Source organism: Apus apus, chromosome 4, assembly GCF_020740795.1.
Source record: "Apus apus isolate bApuApu2 chromosome 4, bApuApu2.pri.cur, whole genome shotgun sequence".
NCBI lineage: Eukaryota > Metazoa > Chordata > Aves > Apodiformes > Apodidae > Apus > Apus apus.
The window spans coordinates 101,629,886-101,656,293 of record NC_067285.1 but is presented as its reverse complement, the minus strand read 5'-3'; the positions used below and the strand labels follow the sequence as shown (position 1 = coordinate 101,656,293).

Below are 26,408 nucleotides of genomic sequence, written 5' to 3'. Positions count from 1 at the left end.
TCTATATTGAAAATGAATGAAACCATTCAAAGCAGCAAAGCAGAAAAAGGCCTCTAAGCAAAGTTTCTATCCTGTAACAGTCTATTCATTCCATTAATTAGCCAATGTTTTACACCAATTCACTGAGATGCAAGACAATCTACACATTTATGGATTGCACTTATTTTATAGTGTAACTCTTCTTGTGGTATCTTCATTAGCACTGTAAAGATACCTGGAACAGATGGAAATAAATTACCAAAAATCTTTCATAAAGAGATGAAACACATTGAGGAATTAAGGTGTAATATGAAACAACTTCCTTTTATTTGCATTTCCTGATCTTTGTCTTCATTGTACAAATAATCTACTGTGCAAAATAGTTTATAAAATACTAAAAAAAAGCTTTTATTGTAAAAAAATAAAATTTCTAGATATACAGTTACTTCACACTATCACAAATATTGTCCAGTATTTAACATATAAATTTAATATCACAATACTCAAGTCATGTAAACCAATGATCCTACCGGTAAGGAAGCCACTACCGAAACTCAAGTTCACTAGGGATTTGTTAAGTATTTTCCTCATGTTATATCTAAGTCCTCACACAACTCTCATGACCCATACTTGGAATTACACCCATATCATGAAATCAGGCATCAGGCCATCCTTCCCTCCATTATCAGATAAAAAATACCAAGTTAAATAGTAATTTAGCAAACAGCAAATTTTAGTAAATCATGGCAACATGTGAGCTACACAGTGCAGACACAGAACAAAAACAGTCTCCAAAACTAGATTTGAACCTTGCTGAGAAGCAGTGTAAAGGGAGCCTACACCGGCTTCTGGGCACGTGTGTCTTCATTTCTACCAGTAACCAAGCTAGACGTCTTAAAACTAGCTGTGATCTCTCTATGCTGCAGTGCAATGGCAATCACTTGAGCATGAAATGCCTTTAAAAAGTTTTGATCAGTCACCTGAACCCTCATTGTTCCAACTCACTTTCATTCTGCAAGGTCTTCATAGCTAAACCCCAGAGGGTCATGCTGGAGAAAAACGGTCCTTCATTACTCTTGTATGCAGCAGATGATGTTCGACTGCCTAGTGGATCGTTACAGTGACTGTCCAAGCTAACCATAGAGGAGCGAATCATGGGGATATTATCAGACTGCAAGGGTTCTTCTGCAGAAGACGCTTCTACATCTGCATAAGCATATGGTGGGGGAGGAGTTTGCTGTGTTTGAGCTTTTGGGAGTTTAGCAGAATCCACATTCAGTTTCTGTTGGTTTGCTGAGTCAGGGTGTTGAATCATTGATCGCAACTTACAGTAAGAATCCGCAGAACTTTCAAATTCAGTTGAATCTGCAGTTGGACGAATGGGAAATTTAACAGACACTGGTAACAATGTAACAGACATTTCTTGGCCAAAAGAGTCAGAACTCTGCGATCTGTCAAGGTCAGAACTTTCAATCCCTTGAGTAAATTCATCTAGTGTGTTGGGGCCTTCATCAGCAGCTTTGCAATGCATTTTCTTGTGCCGCCGCAGGACCGCAGAGCGAGTGAAGCATTTGTTGCAAGTTTCACAGGTATAGGGTTTTTCTCCTGTGTGAGTCCTCACATGTCTACGCAGGTCACCAGAGCCTGCAAAACATTTCCCTACAAAGCAAAAGTAATAGATTATGATTGTGTTCTTAACAGAAGTGCATAAATCTGCTTTAATTATAGAAAATATCAAGTGATAAGCTATGGTATGTGCCAGTCATGGTACTTTGTTTCTCTAGAATGAGTCCCATCTATTTTTATAATTCAATGACCTGTTTCTTCTTCTTGAGCTGATTTTCTAACTTGTGTTTCCCAGTGCTTTAGTTTTTCTCTCCAGAGACAGGAAAGGTGGAGGTGCTCTCAGTTTGTATTCATCTCCATGGAGGAAAAAATGTAAAAAGAATCAATATAAATTGTCTGTCTGGAAAAACAGTGTGCTGATAAACACCTAAATACATTTTCCAGTGAGAACTGCATCACGGAAAGCAATGGTTTGTTCATTACCAAGGAACTATTCTTAAAGTGCTAACAAAGTTAATGTTTTGGTTAACTTTGAGCTAACATAATGCAGCTGTCCATTACTTGTATTCTAGCCAGAGAATGTACCAAAACTGTGATTTTTTTTATTCCTGTAAATATTAGCATACAATAAGATACTCCACAGTTTGTCTGTACACAGTACACATACACATCTAATGTTGATTCCTCTTATTTCCACTCTCTATTCTTCATCTGAAATTCAGTTTTGGGCTTATTTACAACAGCTAAAGGAGTTTAATACACTAAATGCAAGACAGAAGATTTTGTGAAAAAACCTTCACAACATGGTATTTCAATTTTAATTAATTTTGGTTAATTGTTATTCTGTTGAAATAGGAACTTTTACTTATCATTTAAAAGCAAAGACATAAAAAAAGCTGTGCACAGGAAATCTTACCACAGGCTGAACAGCTGTATGGTCTCTCTCCAGTATGCCTGATTCTGTGTTTTACTAATTTTCGCTGCATGTTGAATGACTTCCCACATTCATCACAGGTGAAGACTTTATCTGCAGTATGGGTCTTTTTGTGCTCCTTCAAATTACTAAAGTTACTGAATCCTAGAAAAATATGAGACATGCCAAGATTAAAATTACACGTTTTAATCAAAAGAAACTCAGAGGCAGAAACTTGGGATCTTGCATACCTCGGCCACAGATATCACACAGATGAGGCTTTTCTCCAGAATGAATAATAATGTGGCGTTGAACATCACCAGAAGCAGCAAATCTGTAACAGAACATGGAAACACAATCACCATAATAATTTATAAGCCCCTTATCCTCCTAAACTGAGTAGTCTGTGGAAATCAGCTGTAACAAATGCCTGATGCTCTGAACAAAGATTAAAATCTAAAACATGCCTAAATGGATGCATGTAAGAAAAACATTTTGAAGCTGGGAATGGCCAATTAAATTTGCAAAAGAAAAAACCAAAAACCCTTTCATCATTACTGCTACTAATTTATTCTGCATTTAACTTAGTTTAAATACAAATGCTAATCCTAAATGAGTGTATTTTCTATCACCTGTTAGCAGAAGACAGAAATACGTAATGCTTTGCTTACATTCATCAAGTTCCTCATATTTCATAATTTCTATAAAGTGTTACGAAAATTATATGACAAAATAATGAAAAAAAACCTAGGGAAAGGTACAAAACTGCATGATTTATTGTGACTCATGCTGTTCAAAATACATGCAACAGTATTTCCTTACCTAAAGATACCAATATACAAAAAATTAAGTACGACCACACTGTGTATGTAGTAACATGTTTATCTTATTACTGAGATTTGCAACAAGACACTTGCAGACTTCTATGTATTTTAATACAATCAGGAAACATTTAAACCCATTGTCTTTTACACAAAAGCAAGTTGCATGATGCTTTAGCTCTTGGCACTTCATCATGAAGATTAGAGAAAACATGAACAAGTTTTATCATGTTAAATTTACTAAAATGAACAATTCTTCTCACCTTTTCCCACAGATTTCACAAATGTATGGCTTTTCACCAGAATGTCGACGTAAATGTGTCTGGAGATTACCTGCCTGAAGGGACAGGAGTTTAAACATTTAAATTCAGGCAACCTGCTGTATACAGATAAAAAGACAATGATGGGAACTACAGAGACCAGCTTTTTACTCCTAATTCTAAGGCAGTGAAGACTACAAAGCATGTTATAAATTCAAGCATTCATATCTAGTAAAGGCAGACACTATGTACTTAAGATCAAATTGCTTATGACACATTGTCAAGAGCAGGAAACAAAGATAAAAAAGAAGGCTGCAATCAAATGCTAAGGAAAAAGAAAGACCTATCATTGAAAACAGATTCAATTATAAATGAAAATTACACTATCTAGATTGCAGTAAAGCACAAAACTTCCTAGTAATATGGTTCACATTATAGTCTAATTTTCACTATCCTACAAATAAAATACTATTACATCAGGATGCCTGACTTCACCTACCAGGAGGTTAAAAATCAAGGGTAAACATTTATCAGTCCCTAAAATACTCAGATCCAAGTGCTCCAACCTATTAATTACTCATATCAAAGGAAAACAGGACAGGAAGTACAGAAATAAACAAATGGGATAAATGGTAATTAATATTTATTATATATTTTTCCTCTTCCAATCCTATAAAAATCATGCTAGTCTAGCAGGCAAACCACATAATAACTAGACAAAAATAATTGTATTCATTCCAACTACTTTTTTTTTTTTTTTTTTAAGCCACTGCTGCTTTTGAATAACTAACCCACTGAGAGTCCAGTTCTCAAAGTACTAGATAGCCTGGATAATAGAGCTGCAGCTGCTCCATACATTGTGCATACTTCCATACCAGGTTTTAACCCTTCCATTCTCTTTGATGAGTAGCTGCCTGGTTTTATCTAAGTAAACTACAGGAACACTAAGTCTTTTAAATCAGGAAAGAAAACTGGGGATGCAGAGATTATCATGTCCTCCTTAGTCACAGAAGGACAAAAATATGACCAGTCAGTAATTTCTTCCAACTCCTTTAGATACTGAATTACTCGTGATGCTCAATCACTGTTATCAGAGCTTATAACATACCAGAACTAAAGTACTGCAGCACACACAGTCACAAAGGACAATATTAAATGGATTACTGTTTGAACCCAGAGAAAGTTTTCTTTAACCCCTACAAAGTTTTTCAGACAACAGCGTGGCTGAACCACTGTTCTCTCAGGCCAAACTTTATAATACTGAAATGCATTCAGACAGACATTAGGTACCTAATTTTGAAGAAGATAATGAACTGACTTCTCCATGGAGCAATCTGTGCTTTGCAAAGACACAGAATTTTATCCAGGAGGTGCATTTGAGAGAAACATGCAAAAGACCTTTACCTCTATTCATGCAACAAAACAAACTATATCATAGGCATTTGAAAGTTTTTCTGGATAAAGACGGAGAGAATTTGAAGTACAAAAATTACTCTGAAACAGTTCCCATGCAGGCAATTCTAGTCCAGAATAACAACATTTTACCAAGAGTAGCAAAGCAGATCCATTTCTTTATTACAAGCCTATGTAGCTTAACCCTAATGAGAGCAAAAGCTTGTTACTAACTGTGCCAAGACCAAAAATCGTAAAAACATCGGTACCTTGTACTCTTCCTAAGCTTTTAAGGTGGCATACACCCTTGGTTAAGGCATAATATGCCATCCCAATACAAAAGCATGAGAGGACTTTTGCTAACATTTCAGCGACAGAAAATAAACAGCACTCAGAAGACTCCTCTTACTGGTTGCAAACTACTCCTTATAACTGTGGAGACTAGAGAGATATTCTGCACTTAGTCCATTTGTAACTGGCATACTTTTAAAGTGAAGGAACTAATGTGTATTTTCCCCCAAAAAAGGAGGTAGTCAGAAGGTAAAACATGGTAAAACATCACATTCTGGACTACCAGCCAGAACAGGACCGCATTGCAACAGGCTGTGTGTGTGCTGCTAGTAAGGGAAGATGCAGGCTTGGAAGTACAAAAGGAATATTTTTCTCCAACAATTAAAGAAATTTATGGTATTTTTTTTTCCAGACCATGAGTTCCTATGTCTATTTTCCCTACTTTCTGCATTTGCTGTTTCACATTCCATAACATGGAACATCAGTTACATTCAGCAGAAGCAGACATACTACCAGGCACAACAACAGAACAGTCTCAAAAGCACAGAAAAATGAAGGCTTATAAGAAAAGTGTTACTATGCCTGTGCCTGCAGATTGAAAAGTTCAAGAACAAGATCAGAGATGGTATTTTAAGCAAAAAGTAGATACTAATTATTCTTGCATCTTATGTTCTGGTAGGTGGAGTCTTACTTATTTGCAGGATTCAAAAGCAAGTCCCCTCAGAAGTTTGCCAGTTCCCTTTTATGACGAAAGAACTGCAGCACACACACAAGCTGAATGCTATAGGACATGTTCTGGACATGTAGGTATTGTTCATCATTATGTATCTACCTATACCTGCAGGCAAGTGAGGTAATGGGGAGACGACGGGAGGTGTTTAGGAGTGTCTAACTAAAAGGCAGAAATCTCCAGTTTTGTTGGGGTTTCTGTTTGTTTGTTTTTAGTTAAAAGAGGAATGTTGCTTGAGGAGTCTGTCATGTCTGCCATACACTCTGTGTTAAAGTTTTTTATTCCCTCTTCCCCCACAATACTGGTACACAATACCACTCAATTTGCTAAAAGTAATGGCATTTGTTCTGTCCTGGCTCAAGCCAGGACACAAACTTTTAGTGGAGTTTGGAAATACTCACTTTTCCTTTTAATAATTAGAACATCAGCCATCAAAATTAATGAGAATGCACTTTTTGATTGCTTAATAAGCAAACCCAGTTTTGCTCAAATGGCTTGACATGCATGACGAAATAGTAATGCTCACTGGATGTAGTGTTATATTCATATCTAGTAAGAGTGGAGAATGCAACTGCATCAGTCATCGGTCACTGAAGTCCCACTGGTGGACTACAAAACTGGAGCAAGAGAAGAGCAAGCACTGGTGGGTGGGCAAAGACCACATAATTCTCATTCTTAAACCATAAGAAAGATCAAAGTTATTCAACAAGAATTATTATTTAATCTAAGTATATGATTATGCACCTGTCTATTGTCTTCTGTACTTAGGTGTACATATTCCAACTAAGAGAACAGAAAAGAAATAGACATTTTGGAAATGTGAGACAACTAGGCATCAGATTTGTAGAAATACGAATGAATTATTGTATTGTTGTACCCAGATCAGTAAGCAAGCATTGGTAGGCAAATTAAGACACCTGAGGCTTAGGGCCTGTATTTAAGTAGAGAATTTCACATAGAGGGTAGTTTGTTTTTTTTTTTTAAATCATAGTTGAGTTTTGTCACTTCAGACAGGCTGTGTTGTTCTTCATAAAAGAAAACAGACAAAAAAAAAAGCTTAATAATTTATGCCATTTAGGAAGATGAAACTGTATAGTGAATGCATCATTGTAGAAAATTCTAACCTGTATTTTTTTTTTCAGACACTGTAAAAATGCTATTCACACCTCATCCCTAAGCATAAGGCAAAAGCACAGCCTGAGAATCAATGTCCTGTTTCAAACAGTTGTGCCTCTTTATAGTGAAATATTCATTTTAAGGTAAAATATATAACACATTTTTAGAATCAACACACAGTCGCATTTCAAGTTTAAGTACCATAATATAAAATATTCCCACCTGTGAGAAGTGTTTCCCACAAATGTTACATTCAAAAGGTTTCTCACCTAAAAGGAGAAGAAACAGAACATAGAACTTCTAATAGGTGCAATAAAATACAAATGTTTTATTTTGTATGCTTCCTTCTAAAACATGTAAGAGTAAAAATATTCCCAAAAGGACACTTACCCACATAAATAAGGGGAAATAAAAGAGGGAAGTACAGCATTCACCATTAAGCTTGTGAGGCAGACTTATTTATCTTTCAAAACAAGTAGATAAAAGAGGTTTTATATAAATTGGATTGTTTAGGTTTGTTTTTTTAATTTTTTATTTTTTTTTCAAATGACAGGGGTACCATACCTCCAGGAAGAACAAACTAGACCACAGGGTTGAACAACAGCAGGAAGTGCACCAGTTATCCACTTATACACACAAAGGCCCACTCTTAAAAATAAGGAATACAAGGTAGCTAATTCAGGATTCTCCTTTCTCTGTTCAATGTGTACCATCCATCTCTGATCAGCATGCAACCATTCAATTCCAGCAAACAGATATTTGCCCTCAAATTGTCATCCTATATAGAAGTATCTGATAATTAACCCAAATATTTTGCTCCAAAATTCTCAATTTATACATATAAACCAGGTATTGTTCTCCAAAAACATATGAGCAGCTTTAGTAAAAACCTAGTGCAGTCCCCTTCAGCTTTTCAAAATAACTTGACTCTCAATATAGAATATAACTGCACAATGCTTCAACTCTCCAGCTGTCAATTTGAGACAAATACTTTTTCCTAATCACTTTTTCTCCTCTACAGTATTTCATAAAGGTAATTTTTTTCCCTGCATAGTTCTTGGTTTCCTAGTTTTCACACTGTTGATAAAAATCTCTTAATCTTCCAGAACTTCTAAAACAATAATAAAGTTTAAATGCCTCTGAATCCCATGACAGTCAGACTTCTAATGATATTTTCATGAGTAACTCATGAAATTTGCAGAACACTAAAAATTCTGGTATTCACAATGCAAATATAAATGAAACCAACAGGGTTCCACAGATTGCTGGATCTGTGGCAACTGGGAAGGCTTCCAACAACTGTAATAGCATCAAGGTAATTTGAAATGGAAGATAAAAACCACTAGTAGCAATTTCTGCAGAAATTACCTACACCAAAAAATAAGTCACTATTGACACAAAGACTATTACCTGAACAGAAATCCACCCTGAAATAACTATAGTGAGAGGGAGGGAATTGAAAGCTCAAATTTCTCAAAACTTTTGTTGCAGGCTACACGCAGCCTTATTACAGCTGTACTGATGTACAAGAAGGATTTTTTTTTTTTTGCATGATAAATATTTTTTTTTAAAAAAAAGCTTTGATTGAAAAGAAACAGCAAATTAGTTTCTGGAGAAGAATTCTGCACCTGCATAAAACTCCAAACCACCAGGCATATCAAGTAGCCTATTCTGAAAAGGAATTCTAGCAGAAATACTAAATTACTCGAGATGAGTAAAGTGAGGCTAATTGCTTCCAGAGTGTAATTAAGAGTGAAACTAGCAAGCTGAAGATGATTCTTCTCTACCTATTACTGGTGAGACTATATCTGGTGCCTCAAGAAGAGAGGACAAACAGGAAATCTTACTGCTGTCTACATGTCATGGGAAGACAGATGCAACCAGGTTGTTCTTGAAAAGTACAGTGACAGAACAAAAGGAGACAAAACTTAGATAATGAGAAATTCCAATTAGATCTAAGAAAATATTTTACCCCATGAGGGTGGTCAAACACTGGAGCTGGTTGCCTGAGGAGGTTGTGGAATCTTTGTCCTTGGACATATCCAAAATTGGACCACACAAGGTCACAAGGAAACCAATTAAATCTATTTTGACCTGCCTTGATCAGAGAATTGGACTAGATGACTTCCAGAGGTCCTTTCTAATCTACACTATTATACGATTCTATGACTGTCATTAAATTCCAAACCAAAAACGTTATCCAAGAATACTAATATTCTCAAATACCACTGCTGGATCAACAGCAATAGAGAAAATGTTGGGAAAAGCAGTAACTGAACTACAATTAAGACAATGCTTAAACAAAAATCCAGCGGATTTTACTTTTGCACTCTTGGACTGTCTTGCATTTTCTATCTTTTGTTACATCCTTCTTGTTCAACATTCTGCAAGAAGAGATGACGAACACAGTAGTGGGATCAAAACAGTGGTGTACCAGCTCCAGAGGAGAAAGGCATGAAGGCAGGAGCACTGCTCTTGTAGAGATCACAAAGGTGAGGAGCAGGACGCACTAAGGCACGAAGGTTGGCAACTTGCTTATGCAAAGCTCAGAATGAAAAGGGTGAAGAGCAATGGTGTATTACATGACAGCGTAACACTGCTCCTGTTGCATTGTATCCTGCCAAGAGTTCTTTCCACAGGGTTGGGTTGTTTTGCAATGTTTCCTTAAAACATTAAAAAAACCACAACAAACCAAAATACTGGATGCTCCTAGACAAGTAAGGCCTGTATAAGAGAGGTATACTTGCTTCCTTTTTTTCAGACAGGCCAATCTAATGAAGAATAATGATAACATTCAGTCAAGTCAAAATCAATCAAAATCAGTGCAATAAGCTGTTTAGAGATTTGTTTAAATATCTGCTAGCAATACAATTACAAGAGCTAGACAGCCTAACAAAATGACTTGTGTTGAACACAGTATACCTGTTCTTCACACCACAGACAAGTCATCAATGCAACCATGTTAACCTGTACATTCTTTGGTAGTTCCTAATATTCAGGGACAGAGAATTTCACGTGCTCTTTCTTGACAACCAGGCCACCAAAGACTTGTGGTGAAAGAGCTGTCATTTGCGGATTAAAACTGTCAGTGTGAAAGGTTCATTTTAGTGACTTGCTTCCTTCATCTCCTCAGTCAAGCCAGATGTGTGGGACTTTCAGTAAGCACTGTATTACTTAAATGCTTGCTAACCCTTCTGATCAGCTCTAGAAAATGAATGCTTTAAAATGGAATTTATTAGCTAGCAATTTGCTATGCTTTCTGAAATGGCAGGTGAATGAAAATGGCTTTTAGCATACACTTACATTACTTATCAGTATACTTAGTATTATGATACAGATGTGTCCTGTAGCTTCAGCTACAGATCCTTCCTATAATAACATCCTACTCACTATCCACTGCTATTTTCCAAGTACTCTTTATGCACTAGCTGGATTTCTAAAACAAAATGAACATGAATAAAAACGACAGACAAGGAAACAGGCCTACCTAGTCATATACTTGCCTCAGCTTTTCTAGCCTTCTTTGATGTGCTTATTATTTGTTAAATTTGTCAGTTTAGCACATCTATAGAAGAACACTAATGCCACATTAAGTGGCATTCAAGTCTGGATTTTTTTTTAAAGCTACCAGAAAAATATAGTGCATGAAAATCAGCATGAAATTCCTGAATCCAATGTATACTAAGACTAGTAGAGAAGGACAGCAACAACCACAAGACCAAGTCTAGGATCACTTTTCTTACACAATGTGGCAAGCTAGATCATATCAGGCAGTGTTGTGGACTGTGAAACAGCATCTGCCAGAGCTTAAGTGGAATGGAAGCAAATGTAAATACACAGACCTCAAATAAGAACAAATTAATTGCAACACACATAATAACCCTGCAAAGATACTGCAACCCTTTTCCTCTTTTTCCATTTTTTACACTTGTAAGCATTTGCTGGTTACCTGTGTCTAAGAAAAAATAATTTGTAAAACACTTGTATGAGGGGCTATCTATATTATCTTTCTTCTATAAAGCCCAGTACCCAGCATACTCCCTTGAGCATTAAGTTACAATACATTAGAAGAGGCATACTAAACTTTGACCCTTATGTTTTTAATGATTTAGCAGATTCAGAAACATAAAATAATTAAGTCTATCACTTGGGCAACACACTCTTAAAAAAACAAGTAGTTTAATGGGCACCAGAGCTCCTAAAATCCAAATTTCTCCCAGTGACTGAGATGTCTAAGGAGGGGTAAATTCTAACAGGTTTCTCATAGTTGGAGTCTTGCCTTCACACAGATACTCTAGCACAAACTCCCATAACCAACTTCAGTCTCTCCCTCAGCTGGGACTTCTCTACATGCTCTATCTTCCATACAATCACCTATTTTCCTGAAATTTCTAAGACATTAAAATGTACCTTATGCTGTCAGCTCAAATCAAGTAATAGATTTTAAAAAATACTAGGCAAAGACATGATCTGGGTAACAGAAACACAACTCTCCCACAGGAGACCAAACTTAAATAGTATTAGTAATGTACATATATAGAAGTACTCGATGATGATAACAAGTGAAAACTTCAGGAAGCAAAATGTTCATATTTTCAGGTTCTGGAAAGATTTTTCTACTAATAATATGGAAAAATCAATTCTTAATACTAAGGATCAGTTAACAAAATAAATTAATGTCTGCTACACATGTGCTCATTTGGAAAGTGATGCTTATTTGACAAGACTGAGAGAGATGCAGTTGTATATTTAATACACCGAAAAAAGAAAGGTAAATAATATTCAACAGCTTAATCAGGAATTATACCACCTCAAGGACTTGGAATCAATGGTATTACTCAACTAGCTAAAGCAATTCTTAAAAACCCTTTTAAAAACATATCTAAAGTTGTAAAAATATAATAGAACATGCTGGTTAAATTGAACAGACAGACTAGTTAACTCAAAGTTAGACTAGATCTTGTTTTTCACTGGAATAAAAAAACCCCAACAACTTAGAAATAAATCTATCCTAGATTTGAAAGTGGCATTACCCGTGAGTTTTTAAAACAGAGGAAATAAATCCAAAATTCCCATTCACTTTGTAGCCTCCTTGTCTGCAAACATATTACTGTCTAGGTAAATGCAATGAAAGTTGTTCACACTAGGAAAGTAAAACTAATTATAAAGCTTATTTCTACAGGTTAAAAAAAATTACCACTAAGCCCTTATCACTTGTATCTTACAATTAATATATGATCAGGGAGAACTGAGGTCACTTAGAACACTTGCACTGTCTTCTATCCATCTGCACTTTTCATTGTTAACCTGACTTGGACTCTGTGCAATCTGACAAACTGATTAGAAATGCCTCTTGTAAATGCCAGACAAAAATAAAATTTTCATTGAAATATCACACACTGTTCTTTGGAAAAGAACCCTAAAAAAGCAACATGAAGGAGAAATCTTTACTACAAATCATAGCTAAACTCAGTCTTACAGTATGATTTCTCATTTTTTAAAAAAAGGAAACCACAACCTTTTGAAAGTAGACCCTTAACCAGCATCTCTGAATCAATCGTCTTTAACTGAAATACTTGGTCTGCAGACCAAGTTATTCATAACTGTACCTGTATGAGACCTTTTGTGGAGCTCCAAATTGCTTGGATGTTTGAAAGCCTTCCCACATAATTCACAAGTATATTGCTTCTGTGACTGAAGAGTCTGTGATTGCCCCTCTTGTTCCAAATGACCTTGAGATCTTTCTGTTTCCAGAGTTTGATCAAAATTCTCAGAATTCACTAAATCTTCAGCTTCTTTTTCTTCAGTAACTCTAACATTTGTAATGTCCACAGTACTTTCATTTACAGAATCAATTACTCCTGTTATTCTACTGTCATCTCTCTTAGGCTCAGGTGGCTGCTCTGCAGATTTCTGAGATCTTAGAAAGTTTAACTTTTTGAGGTGTATTGCCTTTTTCAGCTGCATCTGTTTGGTGGGCATCAGTGTGCCTTCTGCATCCTGCTCTGGAGCAGCTTCATTCATGGGCTGAACAAGAAAGTTGGATGGTAAATGATCAGAAGTTTCCAGAATACACTCAGAGTGATTGACAGTACAAGAATTATTCTCTACCGTGTTTATTTCTGCAGGCGTGCTGTAAGAAAAGGGTTGTTCTGCTACTCTCTCATGAGGAGTGCAAGCATTTTGCTTATAGAACTGCTTGCTGTAAAAGTTGCGCAGTTTATAATAGTAATTTGGCTGTTTAAAGGGAAGCTCTGCACAGCTGCCATCCAAGGCTTGTGGTTGTTTCTGTACATCCCCTGAGGGTGCGTGAAGATGAACAGACTGCGATGCATGAGGATGGTGGTCTGCCAAGACCTTACTAGCTTGTGTGTCAGAAGAGCATTCCTGCAACAGGCCTGGTCCATAGCTGTCACTGGCACAGCCAGTGTCTGCAGCCAAGGGATCCTGCAGCGAAAAGACGCTATTACAAGGCATGCTGGCTGGCTGCTCTGCTGCTGTGGAAGATTTTAAAAAGGTGTGGCAGATGTTCAGCACATTTTGCACTTGGAGACACTGAGCAATATCCAACATAGCTTGTACATTGTCCTGGCTAAGATCCAGGTGAGAGGTGTACATGAAATCCAAGATCTGTCCTATTCCACCTACATTCTTAATGTCCAAGTGAAAGACATCATTCTTCTGGCCTGAAGAATTCTGGAAAAGGGTCCTGATAAAATAAGGCAGATATTCAAACACAAATAATTGACAGACTATTTTATAAAAAACCCAACACACTACACCTCAAACAGACTGCCTGGTATGAAACGGCAATTTACACTATATGGTCTCAGCTAGATTGCTGTGTTTTGGCAGACAATTGTCTCAGAACTATTACACTACTTGTCTTATATATTAGTCCTACACTAGTACACTCAAAGTATAAATCAAAGCAAATGATCTATATGACTCAAATTATATATTTTTTAATGTTTGAAATAACATCCTCTGCTTGTGGTTTCCTATCCAATGCTCCCTACATATTAGGTGCAGTAGTGTATTTACGGACTATGTGCAAAAGTTGGTTGACTCAGAAAAGTGTTTCTCTTTCCATCACGGCAAATAAAACAGCACATGAGAAATTTTCTAGTAAAAAGCAGAAGACAACCTCAAAGTCAGCCAAAGTATTCTCTTCTGGCAACTGAGCTTGTTCATAAAACTTATTTATTTTTTCTTATTAGTTCTTTCTCAGCAAGTAGATGAGAGGATGGTAACAGCAAACAAGAGCATGGCATTATTTTCAATCTATAATCTCTCATATGCAAAAATCATCTTTTTTACCAGTACTGAATGAGAACCAAGTAAAAGAATAATGAAGAGTACAGGTACATAAACCTAAAACAGCAGTATGCCCGCTGAGTTGCCATTGAATCCTTAAAGTGTATGAATTTCTAAGACTTCTTACTATTTTGTAACGTATTCTTAGCACCAGAGCTGTAGTTCTTCATACGCAGAACCAGCCCTAGACTAACAGGGTTCACACTCTGCTTCAGTCAGGAATTTCACACCCCTCCATTAAAACCCCAGTCTCTAACCTGATACTCTCACAGGAAATGATGTGGGGTCAGGTCATTCCTGTGTAGCTATTTTCATGCACTAGGCAATGCCCTGAGTTTGAAGATTCCTCTCCATGGGTTAATTCTCGAATTGAGTTTTGTTTAAACGTGAGCACAGTACCAGTGAGTTCTGAATCTTAAGTGAATGAGAGTCTAGACTTAAACTTTAGAAATGCAGAGCTTCAGATACTTAAGTTGTCCTGTCCTCTTACTTACATGCCACTTTGAAGCCAGTGCCCACATCCAAATTCTTTCATAAATCCAGCCCACACTAACTGAATTAAAACCAGAACTATAACGAACAGATCTGGTTTGAGAGTCTAAATTAATTAGTAACTTACTGAATTTAATAAGAGTTGAGTGCTTAGTACTTTTTAACTACTTTAAAAACCTCAGTCTTTGAGCATAATTTCACTTCATCATCAGGATTAAAATGCTAGAAGAGAAAAACAACCTCTTGTTTTGGTCACACGATACAAATAATTTTCTTGCATAAGAACTGGTAGTCAAGCTTCACGATGTTTCAAGAAACAAGGTGTCTAAAAAGTGCCAGATCTAATAGCTTACTGAGAACACATGTAAAACACTAAGCTAGGAGATCCAGCATCCCCCAAAATTTGCAGGATCAATGAGGGCTACACAGAGGGGAAAGAAACCAGTGATGTGGCTTCATGGGTCACCTGTATAAAAACACAGATGATGTCTCTCTGAGAATCTGTTCTAAATAGATTCAATAATAACCTATAAAGTCAAATTTTATTTGACTATATAACTGATGAAACAATTTGCATTATCTGGAAATGGATAATATAATAGATGAAAAAATTAATATGTCTTATCTTTGTTCACGCAGTCTACTAGGCTCCTTGCAAAGAGTTAACTTTCCATACTGAAATACTGAATGCAGGTCCATGCCAGAATCTGCCATACGTGGCATCATAAGCACACAAGGATCAAGCAAATGCCAAACTCAAACAGTGTGGTGGTGCACTAAAATGTCACTTAGGATGGTAACAGTTTTTACTGAGGTTAAATACTTTATACAGATTTCTCTCTGGTCAAAAAGTTAAATTTAACTTCTCCCCTTACACTCCAACAGATACTTGGTATGCAATTACCAGAAAAATATACACTTCTCAAAGAAAACCTCAACCCGTAGCATTTAGTTCAGCTTTTTAAAAGAAGAAACTTCTGTCACCTACCTGAAATACTGACTGAAAGCAGCTAACACATTTTTGTGTGCTTTGAAGCAGACACCTTTTACCACCAGCATGCAGTCACAGAGCAGCCCCTGAATGCGCTGTTCATGTAGCTGCTGGAGAAGATGACAACCATGGCTAGCAACAGTGTCCATGCTAGGCAGCCACTTAAATTACCTGCAATGCAAAAAAAAAGTGCTAAGATTAATTTTAAACTGCAACATTAATTCAGACTATGAAACAAACATTTTTACAACTTGTTTTAGCTCCCAAAGGGAGCAGACCTCAGTTTACACGTGTGGTGTGAGCCCTGTTGCTCACCGGTAGAAAAACAGCAAAACACACAGGAAATATTGATTTTAATGAAGTTTTGCTTACACTAAAAAGCTTCTGCAAAAATGTGCTAATGGCACTGCTGACAAACTGAACTCCATAACCACAAATAAAGTAGTTTAGACAACTTTGACTAGAATTAGATTCTAAGGCAAAACCATATCACTCCTACAAAATCAAGAGCATTGGTAGAGGAAAACCTGTTTCTTCGTGCTCTAAACTGAAAAGGGAACACACTGTAGGAACATTATTTATGTCATACTTATTGCTGTTGTAGCCAAGCACACTTCCCATGTGAATGCAATTCATTAGACAAGTTAGTATGAGCATTTATAAATTTAACACAATCTAAAGTCTCTATTAAAAATCACTTTTCAAACAGGTTGAAGAGAAGAGAAGTAACGTTCCCACACAATACATTTACATTCAATTCTCTACTTCCTTTTTTTGGGAAGAAAGTTGGAAGTCTTCCCCTGCACATTTGTAAATAGGAAAGGAAAATTCCAACTACTGTGACAATCGGCACGTCTCGTCTCCTAATTAATGAATGAAGCACAAGAACCACCTTGGGTTAAGCAGAAGAGCTTCCCCTGTTCCCAGCTCTCGTGGCCACCCAAGGCCCCACATTTTAATGTACGCTGTTACTCTGTGATTCCCTGCCTCCTGTGTTTTAATTTATTATCAAGGTATTTTACCAAGTTTTAGAATGAAGAAATCACATCTACTTGCCACATAAGGGCATCTCCCACCACTGCATCTTGCGAGCACTTTAACCACCTGTGAATCCAGACTCTCCCGGCCATCAGGTGCCCGTCTCCCAGCGGAAAGGCAGGCAGGTCGAGCTGCTCCCGAACAAGAGGAACCCCATGACACAGGAAAGCCCGGAGAGGCCGCAGGCGGCAACGGGGCCGGCAGCGGGATCCGAGCAGCCGCGATCCCAGGGGGACGCGGCTGAGGGCGGGCCGGGCACACGGCCCTCGGCGGGGGGAAGGGAGGCAGAGGCGGGGAGAGCGGCCGAGGAGCCGGCCTTTCTCAGCCCAGCGCTCACCGGCTCCGGCCACCCCCCGGCTCCAGCCGCAGCTCCAGCTCCAGCCCCGACCCCACCACCCGCCTCCGCCCGCCACTTCCGCCGCCGCTCCTTCCGCTTCCGCGGCGGGGCGGGGCCCGCGCAGGCGCAGAGGCGGCGGCGGGGCGGCACGTGCCGCGCGGGGCGACCGTTGGAGGCGGCGGGGCAGGTGGCGGGGGCGCGCGCGGGGAGGGGTGCAGCGGGGGGGGGGGGAGGAGGGAAGCGGGGGGGGCGGCCCGACCGACCGACCGACCGACCGACCGACAGACAGACAGACAGACAGACAGACAGACAGACCGGCCTTCCCGCCCCTCCGGCCGGGCCCCCCGGGCGGGCTGCTGCGGGAGGCGCGACCCGCGTCGTTGCGGGGTGTGCGGGGGTTGCTGGTGTCTCCTGCGCTCGAGGTGGCAGCGGGACGGGGTTCGCCCCGGGAAAGCGGCTGCCGGGCCTCCCGGTGGTGGGCGCCGAGCGCAGCTCCCCTCGCAGGCTGCGGGTGTGCGGGGCGGCTGTTAAGGGAAGAGCCCCGGCGTTCCTCGGGAAGGGCGGCCGGGCGCTGGGACCGGCTGCCCGGGGCGGCGGGTGCGCCGTCCGTCCCGGGAGGAATTGGAGAGCCGTGCTGATGGCCCCTCGGGGACTTGGAGTGGTGGACTTGTAGGGCTGGGTTGGGCTTGATGGGCTTGAACGTCTGTTCCAACCAAGACCATTCTGTGATCTCGTTCTTCTAGGGCTGTGCTTGTGTGGGCAGGAAGAAGATTGTGCCCAGTTTGTAGGAGCTGCTGAGTGCTGGCCAGGATGGTGGTGTTCACGTGCAGTGCCTGTGGAGAATCGGTGAAGAAAGCACAGGTGGAGAAACACGTGAACATCTGCAGAAACTGTCAGTGCCTTTCTTGCATGGATTGTGGCAAGGATTTCTGGTGGGTAAAGAGTGGGAAGTAGCCTTGCTCGCTCTGCAGTGGCTGTCACAAGATTTTCCCATGGTGTGCTAGAATTAAATTTGCTAATTTCTGAGTAATTAATATGTTTTTTTTTAAAAATTATACATGTTTTTGTGTACTTTGAAGCGTAATCATCCCAGTTTGAACGACAAAGACAACTAAACCACACGTTAAACAAAGTTGCAGTTTCTTTTTTCGGGGTGCTGAGTGACACCGCTTTCAGCTCCGATCAACTGGTACTTGTTCTGCTGCTGCAGAGAGAGTAAGATTGGCAATAACACAAAACAATTCTGAGTTTGGTTGTTACTTGTCAGAACTCAGAAGAAGGCAGTGCTGCTGTCTGCTTTCAAAATATAAATATATTAATTTGCATAAGGAAGTTAGATTGTCCTCAGAGAATTATTATGCTTTCCAGCACTGCACTGACAAAAGACCGAGATCTGTGTTATTTGTTCCTTTTAGGGGGCACTTACACACTGGTCAGAATTACACCACCACATTAGTGTATCTATATTTAGGAATTAGGTTTTTGCAAGCATTTTTCACCTGCTTTTCTAATTTTAGAATGCGTAAGTGGCAGTAGTAACACAGAGGTGCGTTAAGAGCTGAGCCTACATTGCACATACAAATGTGCAGAAGTTATAGTCATTGATACAAGAAGCAGTATGCTAAAGACTCAGATCTGATTTGCAAGTCAGGAATTTTCACTCAAGGCTGTAGCATGGCAGAAATGTCAGCAGTCACATATGCATGTACTTCGGGCATGTCAAACTTTACTCATGTAAATGTTGACAGTATTCATGTTTAAATGATAGACGGTACCATTTGTTACTTCAGCTTGTTGATTTATGTGAGTCTTGCATGGTTTGAAGGGCTGGAACACTTAAGTGAGCTATAGTTAAAAATTTTGTGTGTTCAGGGGTGATGATTATAAGGAACATGTGAAGTGCCTAAGTGAAGACCAGAAATACGGTGGAAAGGATTTTGAAGCCAAAACTAACAAAGGAGATGCTAAACAACAGGAGTGGATTCAGGTAATGTTGATACTATATAAAGATGTGATAAATAGCCGTGGCTTATAATTGTTAAAAGAGAAGTTATATCAGGTCAAACCAGAGATCTATTTTTTCCAATATCCACATCTCTTATTTTGGCAATTCATTGGTAGGTCTATTGCTTATCCTGGTAGGAACCACACCTTTTGTTTGTTTTGAATCTCTCTCTTGCTAGTTTGATTTCATGTTCCCTTGCTCTTGCATACAAAGAAACATTGATCATTGTTCACCTTCATGATGCTACAAATGCTTTTGTAGACCTCTGTCAGGTGTCCCTCCCCATCTCTCTCTCTCTCTTCTGGTCTGGAAAGTCCCATCCTGCTTGGTTGTTCTTCATATGTAAATTATGTCCTTGGTCCTCTGAAGTCTTCCTAGTTCTACTGTATCCTTGTGAAATGAGGTTACAAGAGCTACATACACTATTCATGATATGGATGAACCAGATTTATTCTGTGTCGTAATGATGTTTTCTGTGTCCTTTACTCCTTTGCATTTATTTATTTATTTATTTAGGGCATCCTTTTCTGGTAGTCTTAACATATCCAGAAAACCTTTCACTAAACAGATTTTCAGAAGCACAGGAAGGCTCTCCAGTGACTACTTCTTTAAATAAGTGGAAGCTCAGAGCCTTTTTTCCCCCACCAGCAGCAGTGCTGTTCAGGTAGTTGTCACAAGGCGCTGGCCTAACATCTGTTCTCTTGTGCTGGCACCTGTAGCATAGGAATATGCCTGAGCTGTTTTATGGGAATTCATGGTTGTTGAAGCTGATACTGCTGCCACAAGAAATGCATGTCAAACTGTGGCCTCAAAGTTAGCCCGATTTTTCACAGTTAGCTCCAGAAGTCTGCAGAAGCTAATTGGTTGACAGTTTCTTTTCCCAGTGCAGGTCTTTTTCATGCTGCAAGTATTCCCTCTGTGATACAGTATTACAGGTTGTAAATTGTACATCAGAAAGCATTAGAGAGCAGGCCTGCTTTCCTCTGCTTACTCTGTAAATATTTATATAGAGAACTTTCAGCCATCTTACGATCTATGATAAAAGGTTAGTGTTTTTCCCATGTGTATTGAACAGGTTTTTTGGGCAAGCTATACAGTCAAGAGTACTGGGTGATTCCTGACCAATGTGTTTCTGACTTGCATATCTCGCTTGTATCATTTGATCATTATGCTTCTTTGCTGAGTTAGTTCTGTTTTTCTTCATTCAGAGAATTCATGAAGTAATGAAGAAGCCAAACATAAGCCCTAAAGTGCGGAACGTTCTGGAGCAAATGCGTGTCTTTGATAATATTCCAAGAAAAAAAGTAAAGTTCCAGGTAAGTTTTAATAGAGGGTTGTAGAAATCCATGTATTGAGCTTGAAAATAGACTTACTTAGGAAATGCTGCTCTTCTTTAACAAATGTGGGACAAATTGCTTATTTGGGCATTGGCAAATAGATATAATAGCTGAGTTTCGAACAGGCAATGTCTCCTTGCCTAAAGGACTGTCTGTGTGCCATTTTCATGACCTGTTAAGCCAGAGACTCACCATTTGAACTTTTATCTCCTTTTGGAGGGTTGTTTTTTTTTAATACCTTTTTTTTTTTCTTGTTTGCCATGTCTATTGAATGTCCAAATTCTTAATACTTTTCAATACTCTTCAATACCAATACTCTTCAATACTTTTAAAGGATTCTTATTTCTATGACTTTGTTTTTTCCTGCTAAAGGCAAGATACTGTATTGAGAGTTTTCCTTTTGCTCAACATTCTGACAGAATCTCCCACACTGCATGTTTCACTAAACTTTGCATCACAACCAAAGCAAAATCCAAGTGTTTTATGTGGTATCACTAAAGAATTATTGACAGGCTGGCTTTTTTTTTTTTTTTTTAAGAACACTGTGTGTCTCAGATCATAAGTCTGAGAGATGATGATTGCTTCCAGAGCATTCAAATAGAACCTAATAGAGCTGCACTGAAATGGGTGCTAGCAAGCTGAAGATGAGGATACTTTTCTACAAAAGTAATGTTTTAAGCAGGGAAAGTGATACTGTCCAGAAGCCTCTTTATTTTGGCAAGATATGTTGCAGTGGAAGATTAAAAGTTTTTGCAATTCATTGTTCCTTTCCAGGGATTTTCATTGCAATGCAAACATCTTTAAAATAGATTTTACTTATTCCACGTCCTCGAAAGTTGATCTGTTGCTGGTAATGTGAGCATATTAGAAGTTTACTGCTTTGTTTTGTTTCTCAGCAGGAACTCCTGCAATATCCCAAACAGCTTTCAAATATTTGCATTGAGATATTTGCTTAAATATTACTTTTCTGTAATAAACTAAGGTGTCAGTTTAGGAGCATGATCATCTGTCTGTCCAGTACAAAACCAACCAAATAAATAAGAGCAGTTCCTTGATTTTTGCAGGAGGTTTGTTAGGACATTAACATAACCAGCTGGATTCAAAACCTTTGGAATTATCTTTTCTATATATTTAGCTCCTCTGGCTTACTATTGGTGAGGTAATTGAGAGGTATGGTACAGCCCCGTAACTGTACGCTGATGTTACGCTGAACAGTTTAGCATGGAGGCTGAAGAGATTAATGCAGAGTAAATGTCTAACCAGTTCTTAACCAGAAGAAGTTATTAGATTCTTAAATGAAAAATAAAAATAGGAGCAAACTATGTCGTAATCAAGAAAAAAATATAAGATACACAGTGTTTCAGTTATTGTTGGTTTCTTTCCTGCACAGAATTGGATGAAGAACAGTTTGAGAATTTCTGATAGCACTTTGCAAGACCAGGTGTGGAATATTTTCTCTGAAGCAAGCAGAAATGTAAGTTAAGTTAGAGGCACAATAGGAATGCAGTAAAAAAAAGGAAAACCTTTCAGGCTCCCTTTGTAGATGTTAGCAGAAATACTGTTTCCCATTGTAACAATGGATTATGCTATAATGTAATATTCCTAGACTAAATTGCTAATTTGTGGAACATACTATTGCTGAAGTAGTTGTGCATACTGGGCTGGTTGTGATTAAAAACTTGAACACAGCTGACATTTTGTATTAATTGGAAGGCTAATTTAACTTTAGTTTATGCTAGTAGTACACAAGGAAAGGGAACAAATACCTTTATCTTTGGTTCCAGGCTTTTACTGCACACTTTTAAAATAGCCACATTAACATTTCAGTAATTGTCTTTCATGTATAATTATTAAAATTACAGTGTAATTTAAATATAAAAATGTTCATTGATATATTAAGTTTTCTACAATAAAATACACCTAGGAATATTAAAAGTAAACCAGATACATTAAGGTGAGAAAAGTACAATTACAACAACCAGCAGTGCCATTGTTGACATTATACAGCAATAGTTTGTTGTCCCAGACATATCCGAAGACAGGGAGCTGGATGGCAAAGCTGAGATTGTTAATCAAGGGCTGTATATTTGGGAATAGGTTCTGTATCTTGCTGTAATATGCTGTGTTTTTATCTGCGTAAATGAAAGTTGTCTCTCCCTTAATTACATTTAGCAAATACGTTAAAAAAAGACATGGACGATTATTTCAAACAGAAATTGTATGTGTTGTAAGACAGTATTTCTTCTGTAATGTGAAAGTAATTAGCATTTAGGCTGTTAAGTTAAAAGAAGAATCATCCACACTAGTGCTATTTGTCAGGTAACTGGTGTCACCACATGTAAAAAATGTAATCGGATTCAGGATATTAGTGTTCTTCATGAATGATGTAGTAGAGAATAGTTGCAATGTCAAAAAAGACTTGTAAAAATTGTAATAATCTCTCTTTCAACAAAAGATTTCAAGTGAAAAAGAACAAGGCAAACCACAACAGAAACAAGAGGGGCAGTCTGCAGAAACTGGGGAAGAAACAATGGCAGAAGAAAATGGAATTGCAGATGACAAAACTGAGAAGAAAAAGAATAAGAGAGAACGAAAAGAAGAGAGACAAAAGAACCAAAAAAAGGAGAAAAAAGACTTGAAATTAGAAAACCAGTCAGAAGTAAAAAAGAGCAAAAAGTCAAAAAACAGAAAGGAGAGCTTGGAGAATGAATTTGAAATAAATGGGAATGGCCATCAGAGGGAAATAGAAAAGCAAACAAATGTAAAGAAGCGCAAACATAAACATGCAGAAGGTATCCATCCTACACCTTGTATTCCTGTTTGTTTTCAAGATGCTTTTTCTCAATGCCTCAAAGGTCAATAATTACCTAAATATAGTTTTTTAAGTAGTAAGTTACACATAAAAGATAATTTTTTAACACTGTAGCTGCACAGTTCTTTTATATAATCTGAACTTCTTAGCAAATATAAACTCGTGTTACAAGAACAGAAACTTTGGATCACATCAGAACTTTTCTTCTAGTTGCTTTATTTTGTATATGTTTATTCAATTCCATCTCTAGAGGAACCTCATGTCACAACAAAGAGAAAGAAAACTGAAAACACCTCAGAAGACTTGGAAACAGAAAACACCAATGGCAGTGAAGAACATATGGGAACAGATACAGGTATTCTTAAAGGGCAAGTTTATTAGATATTTGCAAAACTATTCTGTGAAAGACCTAGTGCAGAATATAAAAGGGTGTTTTTGCAGCCAGCCATGAAATAAATTATGCCTCACTATACATACACATCTGTATGTTCAGTATACATACCTGTTCCAGAGCAAGTAGCCTGTGCTACTCTTTAGCAAACACCTGATGCTGAATTCCTTCTCTCTTTTTGCTTCTGCTGTGCTGGCAACCTTTGGCTGTGCTTGCTTGCACTGGGCAGTGAGGACTTTGGCATGTTTGTTTCACCACAGCAGGTCTCTTCACTATCTCTCTTACATTTCCTTGTATCTCTCATATCCCCATTTTCATTCAGTGAACTATAAATCAGATTTCAGCTGTGTTTGACCTTAGTTTATGCTTGGATAAAACAACATAGGCCTGCCATCCAACACACTGTTACTGTTGGGAAATGTCTGCTCTTGAACACAGAGATTGTTTATTTGGAAACTACCAATTAATGACCTCTGAAGTTGGGTACTGTGTGAAATTCACTACCTGTGCTGTAAAGTTGAGGAGACAGGATCTACCCCACTTTTCCTATGTTAGGTAAGAGTTGCTGCTTAATAGCTGATGCACATCAGTTAAGAAGAAGCAATCCTGACCCCGGTTGTTCCAAGTATTATGTTGGTTCATGTCATAATCTTCACTAACAGCCTACCTGACCTTATGCTCAAGACACCCTGCTGTTGTAGGGTCCGTAAGATAACAATGAACTGTCGTAGCTGAACTGGTTCCAAAGTTAGGAGCCTGAAGGCTGGTTGCTACTAGAGAAGACCACCTGGAAATACCCACATTTACTAATGATGTTGTACACCTAATTATTTTCTAGGTAAATTCAACTGGAAGGGAACCATCAAAGCTGTTCTGAAACAGGCTCCAGACAATGAAATTTCAATTAAAAAACTAAGAAAAAAGGTACTGTACAACATGGTTTTTTATTCTCCTTTGATCTTCAAATTTCTTTGTGCAGTCCTTAAGCTCATAAAATCCTCTCATAAGCAAAAAAAGTTTGACATTATTTAACAGAATATCAGTTGACAGAATGTCAGCTGAAGGACATGTTCTTTATTGCTTACTGGACTACAGAAGAAATGCAGTGTTCATTCTGCAAAGGAGTAATTGCATAATAGATTCCATGCGACTTCTAATACCCTAACAGGAATGTATTATTGCTTAAAGTGGAATCATCTTCACTAACTCAAAATTGTTCCTCTGTCTTTGTGCAGGTTATAGCTCAGTATTACGCAGTAGCTGGTGAGCAACACAGATCAGAAGAGGATATTCTAGTCATATTTAACAAGAAAGTGAACAACAATCCCAAATTTAAAGTTTTAAAGGACAAAGTTAAACTCCTGAAATAAGAGTCTGCATACTTTTCATAACCTCTGTATTTTAATCTTTCAGACTGAGTCAAATGCTTTTGTCAGCTGTACAAATATCATACAGTGGTCTCCATTTAAATTGTGTATGTGAAAGGAGAATTTAATTTTTAAGACTGTATTTGTCCTCCTTTTCTAGATTTATCACAGAACATCTTCAGATATTTTATTTTTTGATTTTATGGAAAATGTATATTTTTTGTACAAGCCTACTGTATTAAAATTCTTAAATAAAATTCTGGGATAATTTTATTATCTATTATATAATTATATATAGTGTTGTATATATAATTATATACAATCTATAGGCATGAATGTTTATCAGGGCCTGGGCTGTGTGACTTTTTGCAGAAACTATTGTAAGAGCAAGTAGAATTTTCATATTCAAAACCCCATCATGGAGTAAGTGTTCTTTTATGCTAAAATTCAGAATGGTATGATTGATATGCCCTGCATGCACTATAGTTAATATATGCAGGCTTTAATAATCTGTTAACTTTGTGTTGTAAAATGCATAATAGTCTGTCAAATTTGTGTATATAATATTGCACATTCGGTGAAAATCTGAAGACTTGAGTTACCTGTATATGCATAGCTATTGAATGTTTTAATTAGTAATGCAACTGCCTTCAATGTCAGTGGTCACAGGGACTAGAAATTGACTGATTAAATAAATTACTTTTAAACACCACCTTAAATATGATAAATCTTGCCACTTTGATTTTATAATAAACCCACAAATGATAGAAAAATTGAAGAGGCAGTTATATTGCAGTCACCAAAACAATTTAGGCATGCCAGCAATGTTACACATATGTAAGACACAGAGTTGCCTGGGCAAAGTTACATGAAGTTTATAGGGCTTTAATGAAATGTAAAATACTTCTAGATAGGGACTTTCCTACTGTGAAGTAATCTGTTAAAAACAGTACAAGAAAGCCAGTGAAAATTTCTTGTAGTAGATAGCATGGTATTTTGGAAACCTGCATAGTGATTTGAAGTAGACACACTTTTCTAAAACTCCATAATTAAAGTATCTGAAATTATAGAAATATTAAATGTATTAAAAGTATAAATATGAACAAAAATACTCTTTAATATGCTGGGTCCAGTTTTTCTGAGTACATACTTGTTTATTATAAATTTTGTAATGAAAATACCTAATAAATTTAAGATCTCTTCAATAAGCGTTTGTTGTCAATTCATGACAATGGCTTTGGAGACAAATAGAG

General features: G+C 37.8%; 2 protein-coding genes across 5 annotated transcripts; one reads left to right on the top strand and one right to left on the bottom strand.

The window, feature by feature from the left end:
- Positions 1–276: 276 nt before the first annotated feature.
- Positions 277–17,299, bottom strand: ZBTB49 (zinc finger and BTB domain containing 49). 2 transcript variants are annotated; one of them, XM_051618625.1, is made up of 8 exons: positions 16,973–17,299; positions 15,866–16,039; positions 12,678–13,777; positions 7,291–7,337; positions 3,543–3,616; positions 2,710–2,792; positions 2,462–2,623; positions 277–1,638 (listed from the first exon to the last, which is right to left on the bottom strand). In XM_051618625.1, the coding sequence occupies exons 2-8, from the start codon at positions 16,015–16,017 to the stop codon at positions 968–970; spliced, it is 2,289 nt and encodes a 762-aa protein (XP_051474585.1). In that variant the 5' UTR covers positions 16,018–16,039; positions 16,973–17,299; the 3' UTR covers positions 277–967. The 2 variants fall into 2 exon arrangements, with proteins under 2 accessions (XP_051474585.1, XP_051474586.1); XM_051618626.1 differs by lacking the exon at positions 16,973–17,299 and adding an exon at positions 16,891–16,926.
- Positions 17,300–17,357: 58 nt separating this feature from the next.
- Positions 17,358–26,363, top strand: LYAR (Ly1 antibody reactive). 3 transcript variants are annotated; one of them, XM_051619270.1, is made up of 9 exons: positions 17,358–17,430; positions 17,987–18,175; positions 19,116–19,230; positions 20,457–20,564; positions 21,976–22,059; positions 23,041–23,377; positions 23,648–23,752; positions 24,627–24,712; positions 25,024–26,363. In XM_051619270.1, the coding sequence occupies exons 2-9, from the start codon at positions 18,054–18,056 to the stop codon at positions 25,156–25,158; spliced, it is 1,092 nt and encodes a 363-aa protein (XP_051475230.1). In that variant the 5' UTR covers positions 17,358–17,430; positions 17,987–18,053; the 3' UTR covers positions 25,159–26,363. The 3 variants fall into 3 exon arrangements, with proteins under 3 accessions (XP_051475230.1, XP_051475231.1, XP_051475232.1); XM_051619271.1 differs by having other exon boundaries at positions 17,381–17,426; XM_051619272.1 differs by lacking the exon at positions 17,358–17,430 and adding an exon at positions 17,555–17,630.
- Positions 26,364–26,408: the final 45 nt, after the last annotated feature.